Source organism: Ictalurus furcatus, chromosome 17 (assembly GCF_023375685.1).
Source record: "Ictalurus furcatus strain D&B chromosome 17, Billie_1.0, whole genome shotgun sequence".
Lineage (NCBI taxonomy): Eukaryota > Metazoa > Chordata > Actinopteri > Siluriformes > Ictaluridae > Ictalurus > Ictalurus furcatus.
This window is the reverse complement of record NC_071271.1, coordinates 389,232-403,125: the sequence shown is the minus strand read 5'-3', so window position 1 is coordinate 403,125 and position 13,894 is coordinate 389,232. Positions and strand designations below refer to the sequence as shown.

Here is a 13,894-nt window from a genome sequence, read left to right as displayed (position 1 = left end):
CACAAGTCCTCCATCCCACACATTCTCCACCCCAACATGTTCTCTGTTCCACACACAAAAACAAACAACAAACAAAAAAAAATGAAGAAAAGGCAGTTTCATTTCCACACACAATCAGGCAAGCGAGTGTGAAAGAGTGTGAAGAAGAAAGTAGATAAATTGAGTGGGATTTCTGAGCAACTGCAGTAGACGAAACCATGAGTGGGAGGACGGAGAGAGAGAGAGAGAGAGAGAGAGAGAGAGATTGTGTGTGTCAGTGACAGCGTGGGCCGGGGGAAGCCCAGCATCATTAATGAGCATCTCCTCGGACTGCTCCCACACACACACACACACACACACACACACACACACACACACACACACACACACACACACACACACACACACTGCACTGTGTGTGTGGTGTCACAGTAAAGTGATGTATTCCCACATATGGAAGCTTTCTTGTAAAGGATCAGTGTTCTGTAATAGATTATGGTGCTGATGTTGGAGCTGATCTCAGTAGTGATGAATGATCACACACACACACACACACACACACACACACACACACACACACACACACACACACACACACACACACACCCCCCCCCCCCCCGGTTAAAATGTGAGGCGTCAGTATTCACATACTGAAAGCTGTAACAGTATGGCCTCCAGTTTAACACGGAGCAGGAAACGTGCGTGTGTAAATAATTACAGTCGCTTCAAAAGACAATTCAAACATGTCTATATCTACAAACTATATCATTATTACATTTACATTACATTCAGTCACACGCTCGCTCTGATACGTTATTGTTTCTATAGTAACCGCTCCTTCACAGGGACTTGTATGGCTCCACATAAAAAGATTATTTAAAACATGTAAATCGTTGAGATGGTGAGGTTTTCTGTAAGGAGACGTTTACGTAAGATTTATGGAAGGAGTCTCCAGTGTCAGCACTTTAACAGTCAGAAGTAAAACTCTTCAGGACAGAGGAGTTCACGCTTTGCGGTTTCTCTGGAACATGACAATCTGCTTTTTTTTGTCTTATTAACTTCAGGAGAGATTTGAGAGAGACAGAGAGAGACAGAGAGAGAGAGAGAGAGAGAGAGAGAGAGAGAGAGAGGGGCTGGTGAGGGAACGGCTGTTTATAAGTGCTATAGCATAAGTGAGAACAGGAGGTAACTTGTTCTACCAACGTTTCACAACATTAAAAGTAACTATAACTATAGTACGACGTCATTCAAGGGATGCTCTGATCAGGATTTTTGCAGCTGATACCGATTTCTTGTCATCATGATTGGCTGATCCCGATCCCATAAGAGATACGTAAGCTTTCTGTTGAACGTCACTTAGCACATTTACATGGACAACGATAATCCGATATGAACCCGATTAAGACGATACTCTGATTAAGAAACTGGCATGTAAACAGAGATTATTGATGACCTTAATTCGATTAAAGTCATACTCGAAGTAAACACAAATGGAATTAAGGCGTGTGGAGTATTCCTGTTTTAGTCGCGTTATGGACGTGCGTTACAGACATGTACACGCCTTAATCACACTATTAAGGTCGTGTGAGAGTTTTCACCACATTGTGCGACAGGACACTACTTGGAGGTAGTGGTTTGATGGTAAACAAGAGAGCACGGCTGCATCCCAAACAGCGTACTTACCTGCTATATAATAAGGAGATATACACGTATTTAGGTAAGTACGCGGTTTGGGACGCAGCCCACGGCTTCAAGCAGTCGTCTATTTGCACGTACAGCACGACTAATAATTAACTGCACTTGAAGCGTTCATAACATTAAAAATAAAAACACCCAAAACTGTATACGGTTCCATAACGAAGACCAACTGTATGTTGATACGTGAAATTCTGGAGGGACGTCGGACGGCGTGGTGACGTAACGAGGTGTGACGTTAATCAATCTATGTTCTATAACACGTAACACAGCAACATGAAAGGAGTATTCTAAAAGTACTCGTGTAAACACCTTAATCACAATATTGTCTTATTCAGAATAAGTTCAATAATTAGATTACTGCTGTCCAAATTTAACGTAATCATGTGTTTTGCGTCCTCACGTGTTTTACGTCAGCCAATCGTGATCCGTTCGTGAGATCGGCCAAATCTAGAGACCACCGATTGAGTCATAGAGTGTGATTATTGGCCGATACCGATTGGCGGCTGATCGATCGGAGCGTCACTACGTCATTCTTTAGTTAATTGTAACTGTTGGTAAATTGCTGTGCTGTAAAAGAAATAAAAAATATTTGGGGCCACTCGCTTTTGGAGAGGTAAACATAATTTTGCTTCATCACACCACCCTGTCATTCATTATTTTACTGTAACAGCATGACCGCATTTCTTTCATTTCATACAAACCTACAGACGTGTAAAGGTTCTTACAGCTTTCCCCATATGAAAGTACTCTCAGTTAAAAATCAAAAATTTTACATCAGGCTGAATTGATCAATATTTCCGACATTACGCCAGAAATTAAATCAGCAGAGTAAAAACTAGGATTAAGAGAGTAGGTACATTCCAGAATTCAAACTGAACCCACGCTGATGTGGTGTGATGTGATCATGCCGCTGTGTTTGTCCTCTCGTCACTAATCCTGTAACACAACGAGTTTTCAGAGCTCACCTGAGAAACACAGGGGTTTAAATGTGAAACTGAACCTGAACGTAGTGTGTGTTTTTCCAAAGGTCCTTGAGAAACGTGCAAACTCTCGTCCGTGATAACAACAGGGTTTTGTGCTTGGCCCGGCTCAGATATCAGCTCACTTCCTGTTAGGTGAAGCTTCTCAGCGTGAGAACAAGAACAGGATAAACCTGAGGCATAAGGGGTTATAATGACTGAAACATCACTGACGTGTCACTCAAACCTGCAGTACTGTGGAGCTCATCATGTTAACGCTAATTTAATGGTGTTTACGATTTCAGAATTCAGCGGAATGGTATATATGGTAGTGGAGGACTTGTTACTGTAATGTTTGTAAAAAAGACAACAAAAAACACTTATATACTTGAAGTTCACATTTACAGTATTTAACTTTCTCTCTAACAAAATAAAAATCATTTTAAAATATTAAAATTTATGACTTGTCCGTCATGACCAGAAACAATCCACCGTGCATGAGGCATGAATTCCCTATAATTCCTATAAAATACTTTGTTTTCCATCCATTCATTCTTAGATTACATTTCTAATAACCAAGGTCGCTTTACAACTTCTGGAACTAGAGCTGCAACAACTACATTTACTCATGACATCACTTCTCTTCTGAGAAAACACATCAGAGAGTAAATACTAAATATTGCTTTTCAAATAGAATGTGTATAAATGAAAAACCCTGCGTTCCCGCTCCCTCTGTATTTCCTTTTTGCTGGGGAGGGGTGGAGCTTAGCTGCCGTTTATCTAGCCGTCAGTGCAGACCAGTGTTCCCAACTTAGCGTCTTCTCTAACCCCTTTAGTTGCTCTGTTCAGTGAGGGGCTGAGAGCCGGAGATTTAACACCGTCATGGATAACGAGACGCGCCGTTCCTCCCAATTTACATCATTCTTATGCGAATGTTTTTATTAGGACACAAGACGGATATAATGCAACATGTTGTACATGTAAAATAGTCCACGTTATTACAGCCTAGTTCTCTCGTTCAGAGTAGTTATAGTGTTCAGAAACATTCATGCTCCATATCTGTCTGTTATATAGTTTTAAAAAAGTCATAAAAGTTATTTTTAAAAATCATAAAACTTATGAAAAGTAATTAAAAAAGTAGCCTACAAAAACAAAACAAAAAATGTATCTAGATTAGATATACATCAGATATTATATAGAATAGATAATCATTATACCTGGTCTCCTCCAAGATATGGGTGGGGGGGTCGCACCACATGATCGGGGAGGCTTGGGGGGGCTTTAGTTAGAAAAGGTTGAGAACCTCTGCTCTAGTGTATGAATTTTAGAAAGGTAATATCATCTCAAATGGAATACAAGCAGTTTTTTACTAACTGGAAGTATAAGCAGCTTCCTAGTAAGTGGCACATGACATCATACACACGTAATGTGACGCCGCTAACTTTAGCGGATACCCAGAGTCACCGACACTGACTTTCTTCAGTTGACTGTTAATGTCAACGTTACCTTTTATTCCCAACATGACCTCAGTCTCCATCAGGTGGAGGCGAAATCATCACGTGACTGAGGAAGTTATTGTGCAACCTCCAAGTCCTCTGAGGCATGGAAGCATTTTATATTAAACACCGTCAAGTAGACTGTAACGTGCTAACTTTACAAAGCGGAGTTTGTGTAGCACTGAAGCACAACAGTGATGCACGGGCACAAACTTACGTTCATATCCAAAATGCTCCACTGTGTGTAAGGGACAGGGGAAACTGGTTCAAGCTGTTTAAAAGGTTTAGTTTAACTTAAGTTAGTCATTACATGCTGTATTTGCACACTTGCAGTGTAACTTATGTTGTTTATTATAACGGAAGTGACGCGTTAGTAACGAGGCCGCGTTGCTGGTCACGCGCGGTGTAGATGCGCTGATACAGAGTGTAGCGCGAGTAAGATCTGTACTGTCTAATTAAAACACTAAGATCAAAAATAAAATAATGTTCCTAAAGACAGCGAGATACAGAAACCACACGGTGCAGTGAAAGAGTTTTTATTATTGATTCAGGACTGGAGTTTAATTCTGTGCTTTTTGTGCATCCATAAAAAATAATGCATAAATACTATTATATAATATAAACTAATATATACTAATAATTATGCTTTTTATAATGTATGCACAAAAAGCACAGAATTAAACTACAGTCCTGAATGAATAATATATATTGTGGTGTGTGTGTGTATTGGGTTCTTTTCTGTTTTGGACAAACAGTTGTGTAAAATTTTAGTCTGAAGTTTATATTTGGAACACTCAGTTTGTGGATTTTATTTTAAATAAACAAAACAAATGGTACTGAAAGTCGCCCTGCGCCTTTCGAGAGAATAACATCGGCTAAGTAACTGATTATGAAAATAATCGTTAGTTGCAGCCCTATCTGGAACGCAGATATACATTTGAAAAGAAGAAGAAGAAGAAGAAGAAGAAGAAGAAAACAATTCTTGAAAATTGGCACCTTTAGCTTGAGATGTGCAGCGTGTGCTTTAATTTACATTCAAATGAATAGCTTGTAAATAACCTGACTTAAAAGACATCATCATTAAACATTTCTGAGTTGTGAGTACTGTAACCTGAATCTTCTACCACATTTCATCTCCACACCTCAAAATTCTCAAGTCAAATCGTGACACTTTTCCTTATTCTCACAGGCGACAGGAAGGTCCTCAGAAATCACCGTAATCACAACGAAATGCAGCAGATTGCAAAACTTCAGTTGTGAAGAGCGGAGCAATAAAACCAAACATGACAGAACTTATTCATCCAAATATTAGAAGATTCATTCCATGAGAAGTTCCTTTACTCTTTTCTATAAATGTCCCTTCACTCTGATAAAGAGACACTAAAGTGGATGTTTGAGGAGTCGGACATTCAATGGGTGTTTTTTTTTCTTCCCCCCAGATCCCCAGGAAAGTGTACTGGCCTTTTATAACTCAGATAAAGTACATAATTTAATCTTAATACCGTTGTTGCATCATCGAGGATAAATTTATCTGATATTGTTAATGTCTGTATCTTTGTTTCTGACAGTCTCATCACTTTGCTTAATAAAAACAGTTGTGTGTTTGTTCAATTTTTATATATTTATATATTTATTTATTATTATTTTTTTTAAACACTCTGTTCACTTCAGGAACATTTCATGTGAACACTTCACACACAGTAAGAGGATTAAAACCTCATGACAAACTAGCTGCATGGCTAATCTGTGCTAATCTGTATGGAAATGTGGCTAATCAGAGGTTACAGTCCAGATTAGCACCATGGCTAGTTTCATGTTAATGTTTATGTTAATGCGAGGCTTGAGGTCTCTCTAATGCTGCAGTAAACTCAACATCCACCCATTAAACACTGTTTACACAGGAATTAAATCCTATGAAGGCTAGCAGTCGTGTGTCTTTAGCAGCACAAGGTCTGATCCTCGCCTTCTGCAAACATTCCTCGCGTCATCACTCGTGAAATAAAACTCGCCAAAGACCAGGATGTGAGCCGCTGGTTAAACACGGACACTGAGGTAAAGTCAACAGCACACACAAATTACGCAGTAATTCCAAAGCATTACCTATTAACTCCTACAACACAGAACACCACTGCGGCGTGTTAAACACAACACGGAGAAATCGTAACGAAAATGCAACGCAGGACATTTCATCCGTACACCTGATGGACTTGAGTGAAACAGGAGATGATGTATGGAGTAACTCACCCTGACCTTCATCCACACCAACACAGATTCAGAAAATATCTCCTCACGCTCACTATAGCGCAAAAGGTACAAGGGTGGAGTAATAAAACAAAAACATGACGTTATTGAAGAACATTATTATTGAAGAGTTCTCAGCAGGAACCCTGTCTGATAGGAGAACCCTGATGATGAATTTATGGTTTTTTAAACAACAGAATCAATTCTGTGCATTTCTGAGAGTTTATAAGAGAAAAACAGATGTGAATAACAAACATCTGGAGATCAGGTGGGTTGGTTAAGTAGGTTAGCTAGTTAGGATAGTCAGTCTGGAAGTTTAGTCATGTAGGTAGGTAGGTGTGGGTTAGTCAGTCAAGTCTGTTAATCAGGTGCATCTCACCTTGATTTTGTGCAGGAATCAGTTAGAGGGTTAGACAGATGGATTAGACAGGAAGGTGTAGGTTAGACAGGTAGGTGCATATTAGATGGATAGGTTAGACCGATAGGTGTAGATTAGACAGGTAGGTGTAGATTAGACAGGTAGGTTTGACATAGTGGTGCATCTAAAAATATAAAATAAAATAAAAAAAGTAGAATAGCCTGGAAAAGTTCATTTTTTCAATAATTTATTTCAAAAAGTGGAACTTATATTCTAGATTCATTACACGTGAAGTGAAATATTTCAAGCCCTTTTTTTGTTTTAATCTCGATGATTACGGCTTACAGCTCACAGAAATCACAAATCCAGTATCTTAAAATATTCTAATAAAGAATTTATAATACAGAAATGTCGACCTGAGAAGACTCTAATCAGATAATTAACTCAAAACACCTGTGAAGGTTTCCTGAGGCTTTAATCTCTCAGTCTGGTTCAGTACACGCACACAATCACGGGGAAGATGGAAGTAAATGCTGCATTTCATTTGGAAATCAAGGTTCCAGAGTCTGGAGGAAGAGTGGAGAGGAACAGAACCCAAGCTGCTTGAAGTCCAGTGAAGTTTCCACAGTCAGTGATGATTTGGGTTGCCATGTCATCTGCTGGTGTTGGTCCAGTGTGTCTTCTCAAGTCGAGAGTCGATGCAGCGTCTACCAGGAGATTTTAGAGCACTTCCTGCTTCCATTAGCCTCCACTGTTTTATGAGTCATTGTGAGACAGTGTTTGATAACTAAAATATCCCTCTCTCTCTCTCTCTTTGCCAGTATCAGCCAGGGGAGGATGTCCAGGAGAGTTTTTAATTTAATTTTTTACATTTATTTTTTTTAAACCACACCGTGGTTTCGACTTTGGTATCGAGTATTTGGTGGTATCGGTACTACTAGACTTTTTGGTATCGTGACATCCCTACGCAGTGCCACAGGCTGATTGGCTCTATGCCACGCCGCACTGATGCACTAATTCGTGCAAAAGGAGCCCTGACCGAGTATCGAGTGCATAAATTAACATACTTTACAGAAGGTCGACATTTCTGTATTATAAATTTATTAATATTATAAAAATATAAAAATTGAGATACTGGATTTGTGATTTCCGTGAGCTGTAAGCCGTAATCAGAGAGATTAAAACAAAAAAAAGGCTTGAAATATTTCACTTCATGTGTAATGGATCTAGAATATATCAAAGTTCCACGTTTTTCATTAAATTACCAGGAAAAAATTTGACTTTTTTGAGATGCACCTGTAAGTGTAGGTTAGACAGGTTAAGAGTAGGTTAGATGGGTTAAGAGTAGATTAGACAGGTGGGTTAGACGGGTTAAGGGTAGGTTAGATGGGTTAAGGGTACGTTAGGCAGGTGGGTTAGATGGGTAGGTGAAGGTTAGACAGGTGGTGTAGGTTAGACCGGTTAAGGGTACGTTAGACGGGTTAAGGGTAGGTTAGACAGGTGGTGTAGGTTAGACAGGGGGGTTAGACAGATGGTGTAGGTGTAGGTTAGATAGGTGGTGTAGGTTAGACAGGGGGGTTAGACAGATGGTGTAGGTGTAGGTTAGATAGGTGGTGTAGGTTAGACCGGTTAAGGGTACGTTAGACGGGTTAAGGGTAGGTTAGACAGGTGGTGTAGGTTAGAGAGGTGGTGTAGGTTAGACAGGGGGGTTAGACAGATGGTGTAGGTTAGACAGGTGGTGTAGGTTAGACAGGGGGGTTAGACAGGTGGTGTAGGTTAGACAGGGGGGTTAGCCAGATGGTGTAGGTTAGACAGGTGGTGTAGGTGAAGGTTAGACAGGTGGTGTAGGTTAGACAGGGGGGTTAGACAGATGGTGTAGGTGTAGGTTAGACAGGTGGTGTAGGTTAGACAGGGGGGTTAGCCAGATGGTGTAGGTTAGACAGGTGGTGTAGGTTAGACAGGGGGGTTAGCCAGATGGTGTAGGTTAGCCAGATGGTGTAGGTGTAGGTTAGACAGGTGGTGTAGGTGAAGGTTAGACAGGTGGTGTAGGTTAGACAGGTGGTGTATCTCACCTTGATTTTGTGCAGGGACTTCTCCTCCTCCAGGATTTGGATCAGAACCGTGATGCCGGACTTGTTGTAAGTCAGATTCCATCCTTCATCCGACACACACTCGTGTTTGAAGTTGCTGAAAGCTCGGTCATCCGGGACCAGAACTGCTTCACCGGACATCTTCCCAAAACACTCCAGTGCTGTTAGCGCGTGCGCTCCAACACTAACGGAAGCAGGCGATGAAACCGGATCCTGCTTTTAACTAAACCGGATTAATATACGCTTAAAAACCTCGCTCTGGATTTCTTTTTCTGATTTTTTTCAGTCGGAAAATCTGCGGCGTTACCGGGGAAAACACCGGAGCCGTGCAGGTGTGGAAGTTTAGTTTTGCTGGCGGATAAAGCGTCGCGTTTAGAAACAAGCGGTGTCCAGTGCGCGCGCGTCTCGTGACGTTCAATTAGTGTCGGTCAGCAAATCCAAACAAGCTTCACAAACGCACGCGAACGCTCAGATTTTAATCGCTGAGCTGGCTCTCGCGCTGACAACGCAGCGGACCAATCAACAGCGTTTATCCCGACACCGCGGGCGAGACACGACAAACAGCTCCGGTACGAAAGCGGAGGCTGAAGAACGCCGTTCCTCTGTTTAGTGCTGGAGCGCTGAGTGGGAGAACCATACGCCGCCGCTGGTTAGGTCTTCTCGTGCACGCGCACACGCACGAGTGCACACACACACACACACAGGCCTTGAGATGAAAAAGATGAGTGACAGACGCGGACCGCCCACCTCACCGCATGCGCGTGCGAGAGATGATGATGACGTGTACAGTTATTATAGACAGCTGCCTGCTACCTGTTTCGTTTGAATCGGATAGTAATGTGAGAAAAGAGTGTATTAAAGAGAAGTGTTTTATACTATATACACCGCCCTCCATTAATATTGGCACCCTTGGTAAATATGAGCTGTGAAGGCTGTGAAAAATTGTCTTTATTGTTGAATCTTTTGATCTTTTGTTAAAAAAAATTCATAAAAGTACTCTGCTCTCATGGATATCAAACAATTACAAACACAACACGGGTTTATCCAAAAAAAAAATAACGTGTGTGTGTGTGTGTGTGTGTGTATACGTGTATATGTGTATAAAAGTGTGTGTATATGTGTGTGTGAGTGTGTGTATGTATGTATGTACGTGTGTGTATATGGGTATTTGTGTGTGTGTATCTGTGTATATGTGTATGTATGTGTGTATGAGTATATGTGTGTGTTTGTATATGTATGTGTGTATATGTCTGTGTGTGTATGTGTGTGTATATGTGTGTGTGGATATATGTCTGTGTGTATATATATATATATATATGTATGTATATATATGTATATGTATGTGTGTGTGTGTGTGTGTGTGTGTGTATATGGGTATTTGTGTGTGTGTATCTGTGTATATGTGTATGTATGTGTGTATGAGTATATGTGTGTGTTTGTATATGTATGTGTGTATATGTCTGTGTGTGTATGTGTGTGTATATGTGTGTGTGGATATATGTCTGTGTGTATATATATATATATATATGTATGTATATATATGTATATGTATGTGTGTGTGTGTGTGTGTGTGTGTGTATGTGTGTGTGTTCGTGTTATGTATGTGTGTATGTGTGTGTGTGTCTTTCTTTCTTTGAGTGAAGTAACACTCGTTATCATTAAGGCCTTCACATTTGTCCTTGGTGTTCTCCTGGTTATTTGTCCTTCACTCACTATTTTTTTATTTGTTCATTTCTTTAACTGTCCGTCCTCACGCTTCAGTCCCAGTCTCCTAAAAACTCTCAACTCTGATTAAATTGTGCAAACTGACGTGTTACTGTGTGAATAGTTCTGTAAACAATGCTACAATGCTAGTGTCAGTGAACGAGAGCTAGCATTATAAAGTGTGTACCTTTAATCTCTACCCTTACTGTGATCATTTTCTTTTTCCAGTTTCCAAATCTCAACCTTCTGCCACGTGCACAACTCCACACTGATTCCACATTGAGATAAACAGGGCTAACGATTTAACAATGCTAATCCACAAAATACTGATAACTAGTGCAACTAGCCACGAGCAGAGTCGCTGAATGCACTGAGAAACCTGGACTTATAATCACAGCGTGTGTACTGTACAGTCCCCCTCCAGTCCCCCTCCAGGATCCCTCCAGTCCCCCTCCAGGATCCCTCCAGTCCCCCTCCAAGATCCCTCCAGTCCCCCTCCAGGATCCCTCCAGTCCCCCTCCAGTCCCCCTCCAGGATCCCTCCAGTCCCCCTCCAGTCCCCCTCCAGTCCCCCTCCAGGATCCCTCCAGTCCCCCTCCAGGATCCCTCCGGTACCCTCCAGTACCCTCCAGTCCCCCTCCAGTCCCCCTCCAGGATCCCTCCGGTACCCTCCAGTCCCCCTCCAGTCCCCCTCCAGGATCCCTCCGTTACCCTCCAGTCCCCCTCCAGGATCCCTCCGGTACCCTCCAGTCCCCCTCCAGTCCCCCTCCAGGATCCCTCCGGTACCCTCCAGTCCCCCTCCAGGATCCCTCCGGTACCCTCCAGTCCCCCTCCAGTCCCCCTCCAGGATCCCTCCGGTACCCTCCAGTCCCCCTCCAGGATCCCTCCGGTACCCTCCAGTCCCCCTCCAGTCCCCCTCCAGGATCCCTCCGGTACCCTCCAGTAACCCCTCCAGGATCCCTCCGGTACCCTCCAGTCCCCCTCCAGTCCCCCTCCAGGATCCCTCCGGTACCCTCCAGTCCCCCTCCAGTCCCCCTCCAGGATCCCTCCGGTACCCTCCAGTCCCCCTCCAGGATCCCTCCGGTACCCTCCAGTCCCCCTCCAGTCCCCCTCCAGGATCCCTCCGGTACCCTCCAGTAACCCCTCCAGGATCCCTCCGGTACCCTCCAGTCCCCCTCCAGTCCCCCTCCAGGATCCCTCCGGTACCCTCCAGTCCCCCTCCAGTCCCCCTCCAGGATCCCTCCGGTACCCTCCAGTCCCCCTCCAGGATCCCTCCGGTACCCTCCAGTCCCCCTCCAGTCCCCCTCCAGGATCCCTCCGGTACCCTCCAGTCCCCCTCCAGGATCCCTCCGGTACCCTCCAGTCCCCCTCCAGGATCCCTCCAGGATTTAGCAATTTTGCGATCGCAGAAATTGTGACGTCGTCACAACACGCGTTCAGCCAAAACTGTCTTTGATTCATGTGAGTCAAACATGAGCACAGTTAAAAGGTCAGATTTACCAACACACATCTCTGTGAAAGACCGCGTGCACAACTATTTCCTGCCGCTGCAATTTCACCACAAGTAGTTTTCTGCAAAAAATAAGCACAAATCTGCAAGTTGCATCACCAATGTTGAAAAATGCCACAGCAAAATCAAGCGTTTTTGCCTGTAATAATTGCAAAAATACTCTGCGAAATCCTTTATGGACTGAATGAAGAGAATAAAAGAGAATAATAACAAATCTGTGTGTGTGTGTGTGTGTGTGTGTGTGGAGCATCATGAACTGTAAGACCACATGACTGGTGATTAACTCTTTGTTGTGATTGGTCGATGTGGATGTTGATCCTCATCATGTGTTAACAGTGAGCTGATATTTGATTAGGTCACTGACTATGTTTACATGGACAGCAGTAATCTAATTATTGACCTTATTCTGAATAAAACATGTAATATTGTGATTAAGGTGTTTACATGAGTTGCTTTTAGAATATTCCTTTCATGTTATAGAACATAGAGCGATTAACAGCACTCGTCATTACGTCCCTCCAGAATTTCACGTATCGACATACGGTTGGTCTTCATTATGGGACCGTATACAGTTTTGGGTGTTTTTATCTTTTAATTTTACGAAAGCTTCAAGTGCAGTAAATTATTTGTCGTGCTATACGTGCAAACAGACGACTGCTTGAAGCCGTGGGCTGCGTCCCAAACCGCGTACTTACCTTCTGTATAGTAGCTGGAATGCGTGTATTTCTCCTACTATATAGCAGGTAAGTACGCGGTTTCGGACGCAGACGTGCTCTCTTGTTTGGAGTCAAACAGTTGAGCACTGCCGTGTGTGATCGTGTCCTTCGCACAATGCGGTGAAAACTCCCACACGACGTTAATAGTGTGATTAAGGTGTGTACATGTCTGTAATACACGTTGATAATGTGACTAAAACAGGAATACTCCACACGTCTTAATTCCATTTGTGTTTATATTGAGTATGACTTTAATCAGATTAAGGTCATCAATAATCTCTGTTTACATGCTAGTTTCTTAATCAGAGTATCGTCTTAATCGGGTTCATATCGGATTATTGTTGTCCACGTAAACGTACTGAGTTGAGTTAGTCTAATCAGTCTATCTCACCTCTCTGATGTACAGACGAGCAGAAACTAAAACAGACTGTTATTTGATTTTCATCAGGTGCGTTTGTGGTGCTGATCAGATTGTTCACTAGAGTCAATCCCAGAACAAATCAAATTCCTGTTTCTCTTTAAATTGAAATCAAGGTGCAGTTTTGTAAATGACTTTTGCTGCCCATGAGTTTGAGGAGAAATAAAATGATGTAAATAAAACAAAATCCTGAAGGAGCAAACCAAAGTCCAGCCGTATGTTATCCTGTCTCACATTACAGAAGAAAACTGCGCCGATGTCCACTTCATGCTGTCTATAAACTCATTAAAATGGCCTTGTTGTGAAAGAACATGTGCTTACTGGAGATTTATTCCTCTTTTCTGTCATTTATAGTTTTCTCTTTGTTATTAAAGTTTGTCATGTATTTCACTACAACAACAATCTGAATCAGGAAAGAGAATTCAACATTTCATTCAGTTTTATTTTGCTGGATTTGTGTTTGAGTATTTTTTATGTTTAAATATAATCATGTTATAATTTATGTTGGAAATCTGATTAAAGTGCAGAGGAGGTGAAGCTGGGGCGCACGGTGGCTTAGTGGTTAGCACGTTCGCCTCACACCTCCAGGGTTGGGGGTTCGATTCCCACCGTGGCCCTGTGTGTGTGTGGAGTTTGCATGTTCTCCCTGTGCTGCGGGGGTTTCCTCCCCCAGTCCAGAGACATGCATGGTAGGCTGATTGGTGTGTCTGAAGATGAATAGAGTGA

At 42.4% G+C, this 13,894-nt stretch overlaps 2 protein-coding genes across 2 annotated transcripts in view; both read right to left on the bottom strand.

The window, feature by feature from the left end:
• Nucleotides 1-9,712, bottom strand: part of stard10 (StAR-related lipid transfer (START) domain containing 10) — a 14,688-nt gene extending 4,976 nt beyond the window's left edge. Inside the window, exon 1 of the mRNA XM_053647339.1 lies at nucleotides 8,804-9,712. Coding sequence (XP_053503314.1) covers nucleotides 8,804-8,962 — 159 coding nt within the window. The 5' untranslated portion in view covers nucleotides 8,963-9,712. The remainder of the gene's footprint in view (nucleotides 1-8,803) is intronic.
• A 1,155-nt stretch (nucleotides 9,713-10,867) lies between these two features.
• Nucleotides 10,868-13,437, bottom strand: LOC128621668 (uncharacterized). Its single transcript, XM_053647616.1, has 2 exons — nucleotides 13,403-13,437; nucleotides 10,868-11,903 (listed from the first exon to the last, which is right to left on the bottom strand). The coding sequence occupies exons 1-2, from the start codon at nucleotides 13,435-13,437 to the stop codon at nucleotides 10,868-10,870; spliced, it is 1,071 nt and encodes a 356-aa protein (XP_053503591.1).
• Between the last annotated feature and the right edge of the window lie 457 nt (nucleotides 13,438-13,894).